Here is a 17,939-nt window from a genome sequence, read left to right on the forward strand (position 1 = left end):
GCTGGTGAGTGTGTAGGAGTGTGGTTAGTGGAAAAGATCAAGGAAACTGGGGCCACAGTGACTGGAAAGGAAGTTCTAAACAGTGAACAACAGTGATCAATGTTTTACTGTAATTGGTATAGTACTGAGATCCAGGAGTATTCCTGGCATGATCTGATCTCACTCAGCAAGGCCTCTGGTCTGGGTTATCATAGGCCTTTGGTGAGATACAAACAGCAAAAAGAGAAGGAACAATATTGCAGAGATAAACATAGAAGAGTACAGCACAGGAACAGGCCCTTTGGGGTCACAATGTTTGTGCTGAATAAGGTGCCAAGATAAAATAATCTAATCTTCCTGCATATGAGCCATATCCCTTCATTCCGTGCAAATTCATGTACCTACCTAAAGGCCTCTTGTATCTGCCTCAAGCATCGTCCCTGGCAGGTCTTTCCAGGCACCCACCACCCTAAGTTAAAAAAAAACTTGCTCCAAACATCCCTCTTACTTTAAGACAATGCCCTCTAGTCTTTGACATTTCGAGCATGAGAAAAGGTAGCAGCCGCAACACCGACGCTTGCATAACACCATTAGTCACTAGCAGTCAACCAGAAAATGCCTCCTTTATTCCCACTCTTTGCCTTCTGCCATTCAGCCAACCTTCTATCCATGCAAGTATCTTCCTTCTAATACCATGGGCTCTCATCTCGTTTAGCAGCCTCATGTGGTACTTTATCAAAGGCCTTCTGAAAATCCAAGTAAACAACATCAACTGACTCTTCTATGTCTATCCTGCTATTTACTCCCTCAAAAAATTCCAATAGATTTTGACAGGCAAGATCTTCCCTTCACAAAATCATGTTGACTTTGGCCTAATTTGTCATGTGCTTATAAGTACTCTGAAACCTCATTCTTCTCTCCTCGCTTCTTTCTTAAACAGCGGAGTAACATTTGAAAATTTCCAGTCCTCTGCAACCACTTCCGACTCAAGTAAATCTTGAAAGATCACTACTCATGCCTCCACAATCTCTAAAGCTACCTTCTTGTAGTCCATCTATTCCAGGTGACTTATCAACCTTCAGACCTTTCAGCTTCCCAAGCACTTTTTCATTAGTAATCTCCACTAACCTATGCCCCCTAACTCTTGAATTTCCAGCATGTTGCTGGTGTCTTCCACTGTAGACTGATAGAAAAAAAATTCAATTTGTCTACCATTTCTTTATTCCCCATTAGGTATTTCTCCAGCATCATTTTCCAGTGGTCCAATATCCACTCTCGGCTCGCTTTTACTCTTTGTATATCTAAAGAAATTTTTGGTATCCTTTTTTATTATTGGCTACTTTACATTCATATTTTATTTTTTATTGCCTTTTTAGTTACATTCTGTTGGTTTTTAAAAGCTTCCCAATCTTCTAGTTTCCTGCAATATTATTGCAATTTTACTTTTATACAGTCTTTGACTTCCTTTGTCAGCCATGGTGACCTCAGTCTCCCCTATGAACCTTTCTTTCCCTTTACGATGAAAAGATCCTGCATCTTCTGAATTACTTCCGGAAACTCCTGCCACCATCATTCTTGTTGAGGTCCCTTTCCAATCAACTTTAGCTAGATCCTCCCTCATGCCTCTGTAGTTAGCTTTACTCAACAGTAATACCAACACATCTGATTTAATCTTCTTAACATAGAAAATAGGTGCAGGAGTAGGCCATTCGGCCCTTCGAGCCTGCACCGCCATTCAATATGATCATGGCTGATCATCCAACTCAGTATCCTGTAGCAATGTTACAAAATTTTGGGATTTTAAAAATCAAGTCTGCAATTTATCCCATCAGATAAAGCATAAACAGAAGTTTAATTTGACACCTAATTCACTTTCATATCTCAAGTATTTAAAAAGTTATGGCCATTTTCATACTTGGAAATTAGCATCTTGTTCCCTATTCATTTTCTATGGACATAACAAAAAAGCTGTGATCGTGGACAGTCAAAAACCCATAGCCTTCTAAAAAATTAAGAGAGCTGAATGAAATTTTCAGTTATCATAGATTGAACCATTCTGAAACAAATATAAAATAATCTTACTTGGATGACCTGAAATTAAAGCATATAATTAGTTAGTTACCCAATTGTAGCTAATTTCAAACTTCAATTATTAGATCTAAACATCTATCCATTTCTTAATAAATGATTAACATTTTTAAATAGCCTAAGTGTCCAAATAATATTCACAAATAATTCACAATAAAACATGATTTTTAAATCTCATTTACATTAATTTATAGGCCAAATGGAATGAATTTTGTGTTCAATTGCTGTAAATTAAAGTCCATTTAAATCAGCTTTCTAGGGGGATCCTGTGAACGCGCTGGTTTAGAACGTTCAGATTGCGGTAGATTTGTGCCCTCAAATGCCCAGAAAAATACTGCGGGATATAATGGGCCCAAAATTAGCTACTCGCAACATTAAACTTTGTATAAAGGGATCTTAAGAAGCCCTTTTTAATGTAAAAATAAACAGCCTACCTTCTGTTGTCCCCTGTATGAGATCTGGTCGGTTGCCGGCCGTCGGGGGTTTAAAGGTTAATTTTTAAACTGCTATAACAATTTGATAAAGCCCTTAAAACTAATAATAGCTCAAGCGACGGAATCTGCCAGCGAATTTTCGTTAATAATGAACTAGGCTGAACATCCTCGATTTGAACAGCCTAGAGAAAATCGCGTTTTAAACCCGCCCCCCTCTAAACGGCGCCAAAATCGCGCACACGGGCTGGGACAGATTTTCAGCGACGCTTCAGGTACGCTTTGCAACATACCTATATCCTGTACCTGCCTTCTCTCCATACCCCCTGATCCCTTTAGCCACAAGGGCCACATCTAACTCCCTCTTAAATATAGCCAATGAACTGGCCTCAACTACCTTATGCGGGAAAGAATTCCAGAGATTCACCACTCTGTGTGAAAATTCTATTCAAACTGGTTGAATTTTATCATATGGACTACATCCTCGGGGTTCCTTTACCTCAAACCCCCCCCAATCAAATCTGGTTTGTACACCACACCAAATCCAAAATTTGAATTTATAATCCAACAGCACTCTTCCAACATTCAACCATAAGTGGCAGCCAGGAGCCCAAGTATAACTGAAGCTTCAAAAGGTCGTGAGCCATGATCAAGGAGGATGGTTTATTTGTTATTGAGAAGATTGCACGCCATACCATCACTATACCATCACTGCAGTGTCTGAGTCCCAACCCTCATCACCAATGAGCGTGGTCCCACCCCTCGTTGCACTGTCCCAGTGAATGACTATATGAAGACTTTTTTCAACCAGGTCATCACCATCATCATCTCCAAACTTGTTACCAAACGCAGGGAACTGGGTCTCTGCACATTCCTATACAAATGGATCATCGACTTCCACATCAACTGACCACAACTGCTGCGAGGGGTCTGGGCCCGGGTCTCCGGCGCTGCAGGCACTGTTGAGTTGCTGCTGGGCCGGAGGAGTCGGGTGCCCTGTCGCGTGCCCTGTACAGGGGCGGCCAGAGGTGTCGGCGTGCCCTCCCGGGTGCCCTGTCCGCGGCGCGCGGACCGAGGTGCTGGCTCCAGCTTAGCTCTCTGGGGAACCGCTGGTCGGCACGGACTCAACTCTCAGTAGTGTCCCTGGTGGACTCCTCGGGAGTGATGTCAGATAAGGAAACAGGAGTGAAATGTAAAGCCAGAGAGTTATATAAATGGAGGACAGGGGAGAGGAAAAGGGGGAGAATAAAGGTGAAATGATCCTGAGTTCCACATTTCCCTTTTATCCCCCTCATTTCCCTCCCCTCCAACCCGTTTCACCTATATCCCTCTCTCATCACTTGTCCTTTCCTCCACAGATTCTCCCTCACCCACTGAGTTCTTCCTACATTTTGTGCTTTGACCTTAAATTTTAGGTTTGGATCTTTCCGATTAGGTTTCTGCCCTACCTTTGAACCAAATCACTAATGACATCTTTAATATTGTGATAAGGTGATCTACCCCACCTCAGTGTTCACAGGCTGCCTACAGCTTATGAAATGAGTGTAGCGGCAGATTTTTCATATATTTCAGGTAATTAGCACCCTAGCCGCTAATTGGATGAGAATGGATAATGGGAATATCTTCAAAGCATCTCCATTCATAAAGCTTCAGCACACAGTCTTTTAATGAATATTTTCTTTATTGTAGATAGAAAACAGTAAGATACATCCAAGGTTTTTCCGACTTGTTACGGCAATCTTCTTCGAACTCCAGCTCATTACTTCAGATATTAGAAAGCTCCTCGTGTCTCCGTAACAATGACATGCAATGACATGGTCGACGGATTAACCTTCTCCATCGTCTCTCCAAAACGAATCTAAAAACTAAACTTCTGTGCAAGCAGTTAAGCTGCAAACACACCCAAAAGCACGTCATAAATCTCTCCCTGCACGGGAGACCCGACCTTTTCTTTGTCGGGTCTCCGTTGTCGTTGGGGCTGCAACGAGGAGCGGCCTCCAACAGGAAGACCGGGGGCTGTGGTGCCGACTACTCACCTCACCGTCGCGGAGCTGGCCGAGTCCGGTGCGGGTGGAGCTGTGGTGGACGCTGCTGCGGCCCGACCTCCGGAGATTCGGAGGCTGCAACTGTGGGTTTGGCGGACAGTGACACCGGGAGCCCGCGGGTCCCTGGAGGGAGACCGCTTTTCGGGGCTTCCGCAACGGCGACTTCTCCCGCCCGAGTTGCGGGGTTGAAGAGCTCCTGGAGCGGGGCCTTACACCATCGCCCCGCGCGGCTTGGAATGGCCGCGGGACAGCGAGCGCACGCCGGGGGCTCTAACACCAAGACCCGGTGTGCGACCTTGCATCACCCGGCGTGGCTTTAATGGCCGCGGGACAATCGCCATCGCCCGCCGGGGGCTTTGACTTTGACTCTGACATGGGGGGGGGGGGGGGGGGGGGTGCAGTGGAGAGATAAGTTTTTTTGGCCTTCCATCACAGCAATGTGATGGATGTTTATGTAAATTATGTTGTGTCTTGGGTCTATTTGTTTGTAATGTATGGCTGCAGAAACGGCATTTCGTTTGGACCTCAAGGGGTCCAAATGACAATAAATTGAATTGTATTGTATTGTATTGTAAATCCCACCCACATTATAACGGGCAGCCTAAAATTTAAAGGCACATGCCATCCACAATGACATGCAAAAACAGGCCAAATGGCCACTACAATGAGATCTCCCTTCAATGTCTCTCCTGTTGTCCACTTTGGTAGGTACACACTCTCCTCATTCCATTCATTCTCCGACAGTCATAGCCACAACTAATTTTCTTCTTCTATCCACAACTCTTCTTTGCAGATGTGGCAAGCCAAGTGAATCAGTTGAATTTGAAGCTTCAGGGTGAAAAACATTTGATTTGTGAATTTTTTGCTCATGTCAAGGCATTCAGAGCAAAACTGATGCTACTTGAAGGCCAGGTGAACGTTCTTAATTTGGCTCATTTCCCATGTTGTGGAGAATTTCTTGAAGAAAGTGAAGAAGAATTTCCTTCCTCATTTGCAAATGAAATAATTTTACGATTGAAATAACAATTTCAGGAGCGATTTTCTGACCTTGATGCCAAAGCAAATGAAATCGGGCTCTTTCAAAATCCATTTGATTGTAATGTTGAAACTCTCCCAAATCAGTTTCAAATGGAAATTATTGATCTTCAGTCAGACTGAAAGACAAGTATAAAGAAGGAAATCTGATTGAGTTTTATACATTTTTGAAGCCTGTGCAGTTTCCAAATTTGAAGCAATTTGCTTGTAGATTTTTGTCCATTTTTGGTACAACATACCTCTGTGACCAAACATTTTCAAGAATGAAGTATGCCAAGTCTAAATATTGTGCAAATTTATCTGATGAGCATTTGATGTCCATCCTCATAATTGGCTCCTCAAATTTGGATCCTCAATTCAATGAAAATTTGAAATCAAAATGAAATCCCATTAATGTGGTTGCATAAAACTTTATGATTTTGTTGGTTAACCTTGATTGATGGCTACAAGTTTTGTTTTTAATTTCTTTCATTTGTTTTACTTAAGTTCTTTTTAGGGTTAATTAATTTTATATAAATGACATTTCTTTATTTAACCCGCAAAAATGTGCCAAATATATAATGTGGCCCTCATGCTGAGAAGTTTGGAGGCCCCTGGTCAAGAATATAGGAGGGAGATTGATCGTCTGATTGAATGGTGCCAGAACAACGTGCTCTCAAAGGTAGACAAAAATGCTGGAGAATCTCAGCAGATGAGGCAGCATCTATGGAGAGAAGGAATAGGCGACATTTTGGATCAAGACCTTTATCAGACTGATGTGAGGGTGGGATAAAGAAAGGAAGAGGCTTGTGGGAGAGTTGGCAAGGGGGAGGGGAAGGAGGGAGAAAGCAAGGACTATCTAAAATTGGAGAAGTCAATATTCATACCGCTGGGGTTTCTGCATCTGCAGTTCTTTCTTAAACGTTGCTCTCAACATCTGTATGCTCAAGTAGCTGATTGACTTTAGAAGAGGGAGGCTGAGAAGCCACAAATCTGTCTTCATTGACAGATAAGTGGTGGAGACTGTCAACAATTTTAAGTTCCTGTGTGTGTTTATTTCTGAAGATCTGTCCTGTTGCACATTGTTGCAATCATAAAGAAAGCAAAGGGAGCCTATTGATTGATTGCATGACAGGCGGAGAGGAGGATAAGGATAATTTGTATTGGTTCAGTCGCAGTGGTGATCAAAGATCCAATGCTCCGCTATAGGATCTTTGGTGGTGATGATGGTTGGTAGGATGCTCCTCCAGCAGGATGTGGGAAGTCAGGGAAACTGCTGGTGTCCCTGATGACTACACCTGTGGTAATTGTGTCCAGGTGCAGCTCCTTAAAGACTGCATTAAAAAAGGAATGGGGCAATTAGCCCGCAATTGCGTTCTGCCCCGTCTTCGGAATGTGCCGGCACCGCCGCCACACCAGCCCGACCGCCCGCCCACCCGCCCGCCAGCCTCGGGGCGACCCGGGATGCCTCGAGCTGTGACAGTTGCGAGCAAACTATGACCTTTGGTTGCGAGCGGCGCAGGGCGACGCCGGATGTGACGCAGGTCTTCCCGCCCTCCGCGCTCTTATAGTTCCCGGCGGGCGGCGCGCGCTCCTCTCTGGCCGGTGGCAGCTCCGCTCTGTAGGTGAGGTCGCGCTCGCTGCGCCATCCGCCGCCATCCACCGTCCACAGGGCCCCTGGTGTCACTATACCGGCAGTGCCGGGACCGGACTGTCTCTGCCTGTGTTCTACCGCGCCGAGTGACGGGATGGGATGTGGGTGGGGGAATAGGCCCCGGGACCTGGCGGAGGTTGGACGGGACCTGGTGAGCGTTGGGTGGGCCCGGGATCCAGAGAGGGTTGCGGTGTGAAATGCAGCCGGCAGTCGTTGCACGGCCTCGGCCTAAAGCGACCTCCAATAGGCCGGTGCGGGTCCCGAACGTCGACCCATGAACCGTCCGGGCCCGACACTCGCGGACAGCGTTTTTCGAGGCCTGAGCTGGGGCTCCGATCAGCGACGGATCAATTCTCCGTCTGGAGTGGCCGGTCTCGGACTGTAAATTCAGGAGTCATCCAGTGACACTGGAACTCGGTAGTAAACATGGGACAGGCTTCAGAATCATAGAGGTGTCGGGATGGAGGATGTGCATTGTTAAATTGGCGAGAAGTATGAGTAATACTTGTTTGTACAAGGCTGTGGAGCGCATTGAGTACTGAGAATTTACTGATTGTGCGTTGGGAATCTTAGTGAACCTTTTCCTATTACCTTGAATGTGGAATTGCTGTTTGCAGAGTGATCGGTTGTTAATTTACAGCGATGTTAGCCATCTTGCATAAATAATGAAAACATTGTCACAGAGACTATTCTCTTTGAGAGTAACTGAATTCTTATGAGAGTCATCCTCTGAGTGAGCCCCCAAGCACTGGGTGTGTAGTTATCTCTTATTTTTCTGAAGGATAGTGACCCACAACGTTCTCTGTCCATTCTCTTCTCAGATACTTATGACCTGCTTGTTTTTATTTAGTTTTTAGTTCAACCAGCACTTTGTTGTTTACACTTATTTACCATTCACTTGTTGGACAAGTTGCAGGACTACCATCTGGAGAGGATCCTTCTGCTGAGCAAAGTTTGCTGTGCATGTGGGGGGTTACTATGAGTCTCATTAGTTCCTGTAAACGTGGATATGTCAGGTACTGCTGCTAAGCTTGATGTTTGATATGGATGGGAAAGGAATGGAGGGTTATGGTCTGAGCGCAGGTATATGGGACTAGGGGAGACTATGTGTTCAGCACGGACTAGAGGGGTCGAGATGGCCTGTTTCCGTGCTGTAATTGTTATATGGTTATATATGTTATTATATGGTTTAATCCAACAGGCACCATGGCTGCCCTAAGACCACTGACCAAGCCTGACATTGTGAAGAAGCGGCGAAAGAAGTTCATCCGCCATCAGTCTGATCGCTATGTGAAAATTGCGGTAAGATTAAGAGCAATAATATGTAGGGATGGACATTATATTCTATAAGATCATGGCTCGTGGAATACCTCCCCTATTGTGTTTGCATAATAAGATTCCTTTACCCTTCAATACGTATGTTAATCTCAGTGAACCCAATAATTGAGCCTCATGAATTATCTGCCCCTTAGACTGAGACTGGCCTCTAATCCCACAATTGTCGACTGGGGTAATGCCCTCCCTGTATCAACTACATTGATTCTGCAGCGATCTCCCCTCATTCCCCTAAATTCTGCAAAATACAACCCCAGTCTCCTTCATCTCAGGGGGCGAGGAGGCGAGTAGATAGCCTGGAGGGGGAAAACTCACGCCGGCTGTCCGCCGATCAAACCTCATGCCCATGGAATCCTCTCTTATGTCACCAAAGCCCGGGTGCAACGAGGTTGATCTCTCCACCCATTTTTTACTCCGCCAGTAAAACTCTTGCCCTTTCACCTGCAAGCTCACCGTCCCTGAAAAACGTGCCCTGAGTCTTTGTTGCCCTTGTCTATACCATTACGTTCTTGCATGTTTGAGGGAACCCATTGGGTTGTGGTGTAATCATTCACAACAGTGTGTTACTGTTTAGGAGTTGGTCAGGATATTTTGAACTTGGATGCATTTGTGTAAAATGAATTGTTAGTGACAACAGAGCAGGGCTCGAAATTAACGGTTGCCCGGGTGCCAATGGCCACCTAAAGTCCCGCCAGGCAACCTAAAAGCCGTGTCATTTGCCTGTTGTTCTATTGAGCCTGTTGAACCTATTGTTCAACTCTGAGCAGGCCCCCCTCTCTATCTCTCTCCGTGTCTGGGCCGCCGGGTTTCTGGCTGTTCATCATCCGCCGGCAAGGCCGGCCGCCTTGCACATGCGCACTGCCACGGCCAGCACATCCTCAGGTGCCCTGCGCATGCGCACTGCCACAGCCTGCACATCCGCACAACCACAGCCCAGCACATCGGCCGCTCTGCACATGCGCACTGTCACTGCAACTGGTCGGTGCTGGTCTCTTTCTCCCTCCCTTTGCATTGTGGGAGATCTGGCCGCCATTGCTGTCCGGTACCCGCCTCGCCGCGACCACTAAAACCCAACGCAGATTCACCCCGTGGAGTATCCCTTGCTTGGTTTCCTGGTCCTCCAAAAATATTCCCAATGGAATTTAAACTGGAGGTGGTGGAGGGTCCTCCACCAAACTCCAAACTGAGCAATAACAACCTATTGCACTTTGTCTGTTTATTTATTCTGTATGTATATGGTCTATGGTATATAGACACACTGAACTTTTATCTCCTGTTCTGTATTATGTTTACATATTCTGTTGTGCAGCAGCAAGCAAGAATTTCATTGTCCTATCTGGGACAGGACAATAAAACTCTTGACTTGGACTTAAGCAAAAAAGGGTTCTTGGGGGGGAAAAATAGCTACCTTAAATTTAGTTGCGCCTGGTTGGGTAACTATGGTAGGGTAAAGACTATTCCATGCTTTAATTGTGCGGGGGAACACCATGGAGCATCCAGCATCTCTGGATAGAAGAAACTGGGTGACGTTTAGGGTAGAGACTCTTCTTTAGACTCCCTCTGGTTTTAATGTTTTTAGTTTAATTTAAAGATACAGCATGCAAACTGGCCCTTCGGCCCACCGAGTCCACGCCAAACACTGATCACCCGTAAACTAGTTATATCCCACGCATTAGTGATGTAAGTCAAGAGTGTTTTATTCTCTCACACCCCAGTTAGAACAACGTTGCAACGTGTAAAAAGAGTTGAGATACTGTATTATAATTTTGCTGCATGTCATTGTGGTATATATCATGTCTTGATTGGTGAATATGTTTAGTTTGTGACTTTATTTGAAGCAGATATAATATGCGAATGCTTCATTGAGCATAATTCCGACTGGTAACTATGCACTTCCTCTGAGCACATTATTGCACGTGTCATGCAAGCCGCTTAAATGACCACATAAACTGTCATTTGGCAACCTAAAAAGCTGCCTAGGTTGCCCGGCTGGAAAACAAAGAAAAAAAGTTAAGTGAGAGCCCTACAGAGTCTGGAAGAATATCCTTTGGGTGACTTCTGGAGATGTGCAAGTGGCTGCACATACGTATTTATTCAAATTTATATTTCCCTCAACAGCGTAACTGGCGGAAACCCAGAGGTATCGACAACAGAGTACGCAGGAGGTTTAAAGGCCAGATTCTTATGCCAAACATTGGTTATGGCAGCAACAAGAAGACCAAACACATGTTGCCCTCTGGATTCAAAAAATTCTTGGTTCACAATATAAAGGAGCTCGAGGTTCTGATGATGAGCAACAAGTAAGTGCAGCTGAGTGTTTATGATTGCTGTAGAATGCCTTTCTGATCTTAGTGATAATTTTGTTTCTCGAAGGCCAGTCTTGTAAGTGTGTCTTGAAACACACATGGGAAATCTCGCCATGTTAAAATTTATCTGGGCCAATTTTGTTGGAAAATTCTAGTAGGCTGTTGCACATTCTACATGATTTCCACATTCCAGTAGGTTGTTGCAAGAGTCGGTTCGCAGAGTTGCAATTCCAGTGAAACAGTACTGGTGCTAACTGAGGTAGTTCAGCCCAATGGTATAAACATATAAATTAATGCCTTACCAATTCATTAATTTGTAAGGCATTAATACATTTATCCTTGATATATTTTTGAGACCTTTTCACACATTCCATTCAAATGTGACATAGGAGGGCATTGCTCACAGTGTAAAGACCATTTAAAAAAATCTCTCGATACCTGATTTCCACATTTGCGTCAGTTGGACCACTTCCCTTTGGTGCAATTTACAGTGGGCAGTCGGTCTATCCACCTGGAGGAAACATACACAGTCAGAAGAGCATGGAATCCAGGGAACTATAGGCGGGTGAACCTCATGTTAGTGATAGAGAAATTATTGGAGAGAATTCTTCGAGATAGGAATTATTACCATTTGGAAGGGAATTAGCTAATTAGGGTTAGCCAACACTGCTTTGTACACGGAATGCTGGAGAAACTCAGCGGGTGAGGCAGCATCTATGGAGCGAAGGAAATGGGCAATGTTTCGGGTTGGAACCCTTCTTCAGACTAATTTCCAGCATTTTTGTCTACCTTCGATCCTATTTCCTTTGCTCCATAGATGCTGCCTCACCCGCTGAGCTTCTCCAACATTTTTGTCTACCTTCGATTTTCCAGCATCTGCAGTTCCTTCTTAAACAACTGCTTTGTCGTGTCTCACTAATTTGATTTTGTTTTTTTGGGAGGTGGCGAAGGAAATTGAAGGGTAAAGCTTGTGTGCATGTATTTTAGTCCGGCTTTTGTTAAGGTCCCTCGTATTAAGCTGATCGAGAAGGTTTAAGATATACGAGATTCACGGTGACTTAGTGGTAAGATGTATAACTGATGTGTGTGGTAAGCAATTTTCTGGGGAATATTCTGAGGGATAATGTAGATAGGCATTTGGATAGACAGGAATGATGGGGAGAGTCGGCATGGTTTTGCACATGGGATATCGTGTCTCACAAATCTGATTTTGTTTATTGAAGAAGTAACTAAAAAGGTTGATAAGGGCTAAGCCGTAGCCATAGTCCAAATGAACTTCAGCAAGGTTCCGCAAGGTAGGCTGCTCTGGAACGTTAGATCGCATGGGATCCCGGGAAAGTTAGCTAACTGGATAGAGAATTGGCTTCATGGAAGGAAGTGGAGGGTGATGGAAGATTGTTTTTCTGGACTGGAGACCTGTGACTAGTAGTGTGCCTCAGGGACTAGTGCTGTTTGCTGGTCTATACAGGCAATTTGGACGAGAATGTACATGCATAATTAGTATGTTTGCAGATGGCGTGGAAGTAGCTGGCCCTAAATGTTTATGACAAATTGCATCAGGATCTTGATCAGGTGGTCTGGGGAATCGTTAATGAAGTTTAATATAGACAAGTACGAGGTGTTGCATTTTGTGAGGTCAAACCAGGGCAAGCCCATCACACTCAAATAGTCAATGAGAATTTCAAGGGCAAGCATGCCAGGATATTGCAGGCAGCTCCAGGACTAATATGATTTTCGTAGTAGGGATTTAACTTTCCCAATATTGACTGGTAATGTCATAGTGTAAACGGTTTAGACGGGACAATTTATCAAATGTGCTTAGGAAAGTTTCCTCGGGCAACATGTAGAGGCCTCTACATGGGAGAGGGCAACACGATCTAGTCCAAGGTAATTGGGAGGGGAAAGTGGGTGAAGTGTAAATAGATGTTAATATTCTGAATTGGGGCAAGGCCAACTTTGACGGTGTTAGACAACAGCTCGCTTAAGTTATTTGGAGCAGGTTGTTGAAGAAAAAGGAACGTCTAGAAAGTGGGATGTTTTTAAGTGTGCCGACTAGAATCCAGTACATGCACGTCTCTGTCGGAGTGAAGGGGAAGGCAGGTGGGCATAAGGAAGCTGGAGTTCCTGGAACTGTGGAGCATGCTGAAAAAGGAAATTAGGGCACAAATGGGACAGGAGATAGCTCTAGCAGTTAATTTTTTTAAAAAGATAATCCAGGAGAATTTATGTCCATTAAGGAAAAAAGAGTAACCAGAGTGAGAATGGGGCCTCTCGAGAATCAAAGCAGTCAACTCTGTGTGGAGCCACAGGAGATGAGCATGGTCTTCAATGAGTATTACTCCTCTGTTTTCTCCATGGAGAAAGACATGGGAACTTGGGACAATCAATGAAAGTGTCTTAAGGGCAGTCAGTGTTAAGTTTGAGGTGCTGAAATTCCTCTAACGTGTATAAAAGTAGACTCATCTACCGGGCCTCATCAGATATATCTGAGGACACTGGGAAGCTAGAGAGGAAATTACAGGTGCCCTGGCTGAGATCATGTCATCATTAAATATGGATGAGGGGCTGTAAGACTGGGGGGGTGGCAAATGCCTCTATTTAAGAAGGCATGCAGAGAAAAGACTGGAAATTAGTGAGCCTGACATCTGGTTGGAAAGTATTCTGAGGGATGAGACATACATGCATTTAAATGGACAACGGCCGATTAGGGATTGTCAGCACGGTTTTCTATGTGGGAGATTGGGTCTCGTGAATCTGATCGAGTTTTTTGAAGAAATGACTAAAAAGATGGTTGAGGGATTTCAGCAAGGTTCCACTTCTTTGGTAGGCTGCTTTGAAAGGATAGATTGCATGGGATCCAAGGGCAGCTAGCCGACTGGATAGAAAATTGGCTTCATGGGAAGAAGCAGAGGGTGATGGTAGAAGTTTGTTTTTCAGACTGGAGCCTGTGATTAGTGGTGTGCCTCAGTTCTGGGTTGGGGCCCATTGCTGTTTGTCATCTATCCATGATTTAGATGACAACGCAGGAGGAAGAGGGGTGATCTTATAGAGATGCATAAGATTATGAGGTGAATAGATGGGATTTATAAGGGCATGAAGAACCAGAGGACATAGGTTTAGTGGAGCTGCCAAGTAGTACGGATTTTCCGGATTTTGTACGGAAAGGCGATAAGAATACTGATGTACGATTTTGCGTTGTTAAATACGGATTTTTACAAAATAGGCCCGACCCTGTTTCATTAACATACCACTCGCCAGTGGAAAAGTAATAACCTGGTAAAATTGACAAGATCTTGCTGCTTAAAAAATGCAAGGATATAAAAAGCCATACTGTATCTCTAAAAATTATAGCAGATTAAATCTATTAGTATTTTAAATTTCAAGATCTGGATGAGCTTTGATCTACCTGTCCCGCTCCAGGTTTAAACAGAGCGCTGTCAGTTTAACGCGTGGGAATTTAAACGAAGAGCTGTCGGCTACAGCACTATGGGTTCTAAATATAGCGCTACCGGCTGGAGCGCTATGGGCTTTACACATAGCGCTATGGGTCATAGACTGTTCGGGAAAATTCTCGTATAACAGCGAGTCTTTGGAACTCTCTTTCTCGGTGGAAGTTGAGCCTTTGCTTTTTGATCAGGCAGTGGTAGAATTCTGGGGAAGCCTAGTGGTGAAAGGTTACCAGTGGCATTGCAGTTACATTGGGATTGGCCTTGATTTTACAGAACTGTGGGTGAGCTCAAGGGGGAGAGAGGGAGGGAGGGAGAAAAAAACAAGAGAGCGGGGATGGTGGGAGGGAGAGAGGAAGGAGGGAGAGGGAGGCTTCCAAAATGGTTTCTACATCATCATCTGGTGCTGGAAGCAGCCTTTCAAACAGCAGTATACAAAGAGATGGCAATGAATGCACTGTCAAGTAAGGTGCATAGAAGACATGTCAATTGGTAGCAAAGTTATGCATTCTTGTACTCTTACCTGGGTATGACCGCACATAAAAAACAACATTTTTTTCAGCAAAATGGCACCATGTAAAAATTGATTTCCTCAGCAAAATATTGAATTTCAGATACTAGAATACCTAAATGCTCTGATAAAACTTGGCAGCTCTGGTTTAGGGTGAGAGTGGAAAAGATTTAAGAGGAACCTGATGGGCAACATTTTCCCATGTGGAACGAGCTGCAACTGTTTGAGGCAGGTACTATCACAACATTTATAAGACATTTGGACAGGGACGTGGATAGGATTGGTTTAGGATATGTGCCAATGCAGACAAGTGGTACTAGTGTAGATGGGGCATCTTGGTTGGTGTTGGGCTGAAGGGCCTGTTTCCACTCTATGACCATATGGTTGTATGGATTCAGAACTGGCTTATTTGTAGAAGACAGGGTTGCAATGGAATGTAGACATTCTGCTGGAGGTATGTGACCAGTGGAGTTCTGCAGGGATCTGTGCTGCGACCTTTGCTATTTGTGATATATGACATAGACGTAAATGTGGATGGTTTGTTGACAATGTTTGATGAGGACACCAAAATTGAAGGGCTGCGGACAGTGATTAATGCTGTCAAAAGATATAGTGGGATATTGACCAGCTGCAGAAATGGCAGGTGAAGTTTAACCTGAGCAAGTGTGAGGTGATGCACTTTGGGAAATTGAATGTACAGAGAGAAACTCTGAACAGCACTTCTGTGCAGAGGGATCCAAGTTCATAGCTCACTGAATGTGGCAGTACAAGTAGATAGGATTGTTGAGAATGTGTATGGTATGCTTGCCTTCATTGCTAGGGACATTGAATATAACAGTCAGGAAGTCATGATGCAGCTTTATAGGACTTTGGTTAGGCTGCAATTGGAGTATTGTGTTCAGTTTTGGTCACCCCATTATAGAAATGATGTGAAGGCTTTGGACATAGTAGAGAGGAGGTTTACCAGAATGCCGCATAGATTAGAATGTTTCAGCTAAAGGGAGAGGTTGGGTAGACTTGAATTGTTTTTTTCTAAAATATTGGATATTGAGGGAAGGCTTGGTCGGTTTATAAAATCGAGGTATTTATAGGACAAATGGCCAGAATCTTTTCCCCTTGGGTGGAAAAGTCCAACCCTAGAAGGCATAGCTATAATGTGAGAGGGGGAAAGTTTAATAGATGTGTGGGGCAAGTTTTTTTTTTTTAACGATATTGGCCTTTCGATAGGCATATGGTTTAACAGCATCATAATTGGCACAAACCTCGTGGGCTGAAGGGCCTGTTTGTGTACTAGACTGTTGTATTTTGAATGTACAAACTGATTCCCTCAGCTTGCCTTTCAACCCATCTGCCTCTGCTTCCACCTACATTCTGGCATTACTGCCACTTTCAACGTGACCATACTACCAGTCACGTCTTCCCTTCTGCAGAGATACCTCTCCGGAGCTGCCAAGTAGTATGGATTTTCCGTATTTTGTACGGAAATGCGATTAGAATACTGATGTACGATTTTGTGTTGTTGAATACGGATTTTAAATATGGAATTCAGTCTGAAGAAGGGTCTCGACCAGAAACGTCACCCATTCCTTCTCTCCAGAGTCGTTGCCTGTCCCGCTCCAGGTTTAAACAGAGCACTGTCAGTTTAACGCGTGGTAATTTAAATAAAGCGACGTGGGTTCTAAATATAGCGCTACTGGCTGGAGCGTTATGGTCTATAGCACAGCGCTATGGGTCACAGACTGTTCAGGAAAAATTCTCGTATAACAATGAGTCTTTGGAATTCTCTTTCTCAGTGGAAGTTGAGCATTTGATTATTTTTCAGGCAGTGGTAGAATTCTGGATAAGCCTAGTGGTGAAAGGTTACCAGTGGGATTGCAGTTACATTGGGATTGGCCTTGATTTTACAGAAGGGTGGGTGGGCTCAAGGGAGAGAGGGAGAAAAAAAGGAAGGAGAGAGGGAGGGTGGGAAAGAAAGAGAGAGGGGGGCTTCCAAAATGGCTTCTACATCATCTGGTGCTAAAAGCAGGAAGCAGCTGTTCAAACAGCAGTATACAAAGAGATGGCAATGAATGCACTGTCCAGTAAGCTGTGTAGCAGCCATGTCAATTGGTAGCAAAGTTATGCATTCTTGTACTCTTACATGGGTATGACTGCACATAAAAAACAAATTTTTTCCAGCAAAATGGCACCGTGTAAAAACACTGATTTCCTCAGAAAAATACTGATTTTCAGGTACTAGAATACTGAAATGCTCTGACAAAACTTGGCAGCTCTGCCTCTCTGCACATTTGCTTGGTTCACTCATCACTCCCTTTCCCCTACAACTGCACGAGGGAGGTGTTGCACCTCTCTCTACATCTCTCACTTATATCCAGGGTCGCAATAACCCATCCAATAACCCATCCAAAGCTAACTTGCATCTCTTTCAACCTTATCTATTGTCTTCGGTGCTCATGATGTGCCAACCTGTACATTGGCTCCTGCTGTCTGCCACGGCTCCTTTGCGGGGTGGCAACCAGCCTGCTCTGCTCTGCGGGTGATTCCACCCAGAGTGGGAACTCTAGCGTGATGCCTGACTCGCTCATTATTGTGATGATTTGTGTGCTGTTGTCTATTTAACAAGTGGGGTTGTGTGCAATCCTTCAACTAATTTATTCTTTTCCAGGACATATTGTGCTGAAATCGCTCACAATGTCTCCTCCAAAAACCGCAAGACAATTGTGGAGAGAGCAGCCCAGCTTGCGATCAAGGTCACCAATCCTAATGCCAGGCTACGCAGCGAAGAAAATGAATAGTCTCTTTGCTGAGCCACAGCCACTGTTTAATAAAAGTTATAAATGACAAAATCTCCTCTTTTTTAAATATAGTGGGATAAGTTCCAAGAGCATTTTGGAAATTCTCAATTTTTGGGGAATATGTTAGTCCAAGACGGTGAAGCTCCTGCTGAACTGTCTTCTTGTAACTAATGTCGACGATTCTATGCAGCATCCTGGTGAATCCCTTCTGCACTCCCTCTATTGATACCACATGCTTCCGGCAGTGGTAACCAGAACTGTGCACAATGTTGGGGAGTGTTGAAGAGCAGATAGAACTAGGAATGTACGGTGGATCTATGATAACTTGTAAACTT

General features: G+C 44.3%; 1 protein-coding gene across 2 annotated transcripts; it reads left to right on the top strand.

The window, feature by feature from the left end:
* The first annotated feature begins 7,059 nt into the window (after positions 1-7,059).
* LOC116983229 (60S ribosomal protein L32) lies at positions 7,060-17,655 on the top strand. Of its 2 annotated transcripts, none has more exons than XM_033036894.1 (4): positions 7,060-7,182; positions 8,413-8,513; positions 10,665-10,846; positions 17,475-17,655. In XM_033036894.1, exons 2-4 carry the CDS (start codon positions 8,418-8,420, stop codon positions 17,602-17,604), a joined length of 408 nt encoding a protein of 135 aa, XP_032892785.1. In that variant the 5' UTR covers positions 7,060-7,182; positions 8,413-8,417; the 3' UTR covers positions 17,605-17,655. The 2 variants fall into 2 exon arrangements, with proteins under 2 accessions (XP_032892785.1, XP_032892786.1); XM_033036895.1 differs by having other exon boundaries at positions 7,101-7,178.
* The last annotated feature ends 284 nt before the right edge of the window (positions 17,656-17,939 follow it).

Source organism: Amblyraja radiata, chromosome 18, assembly GCF_010909765.2.
Source record: "Amblyraja radiata isolate CabotCenter1 chromosome 18, sAmbRad1.1.pri, whole genome shotgun sequence".
Lineage (NCBI taxonomy): Eukaryota > Metazoa > Chordata > Chondrichthyes > Rajiformes > Rajidae > Amblyraja > Amblyraja radiata.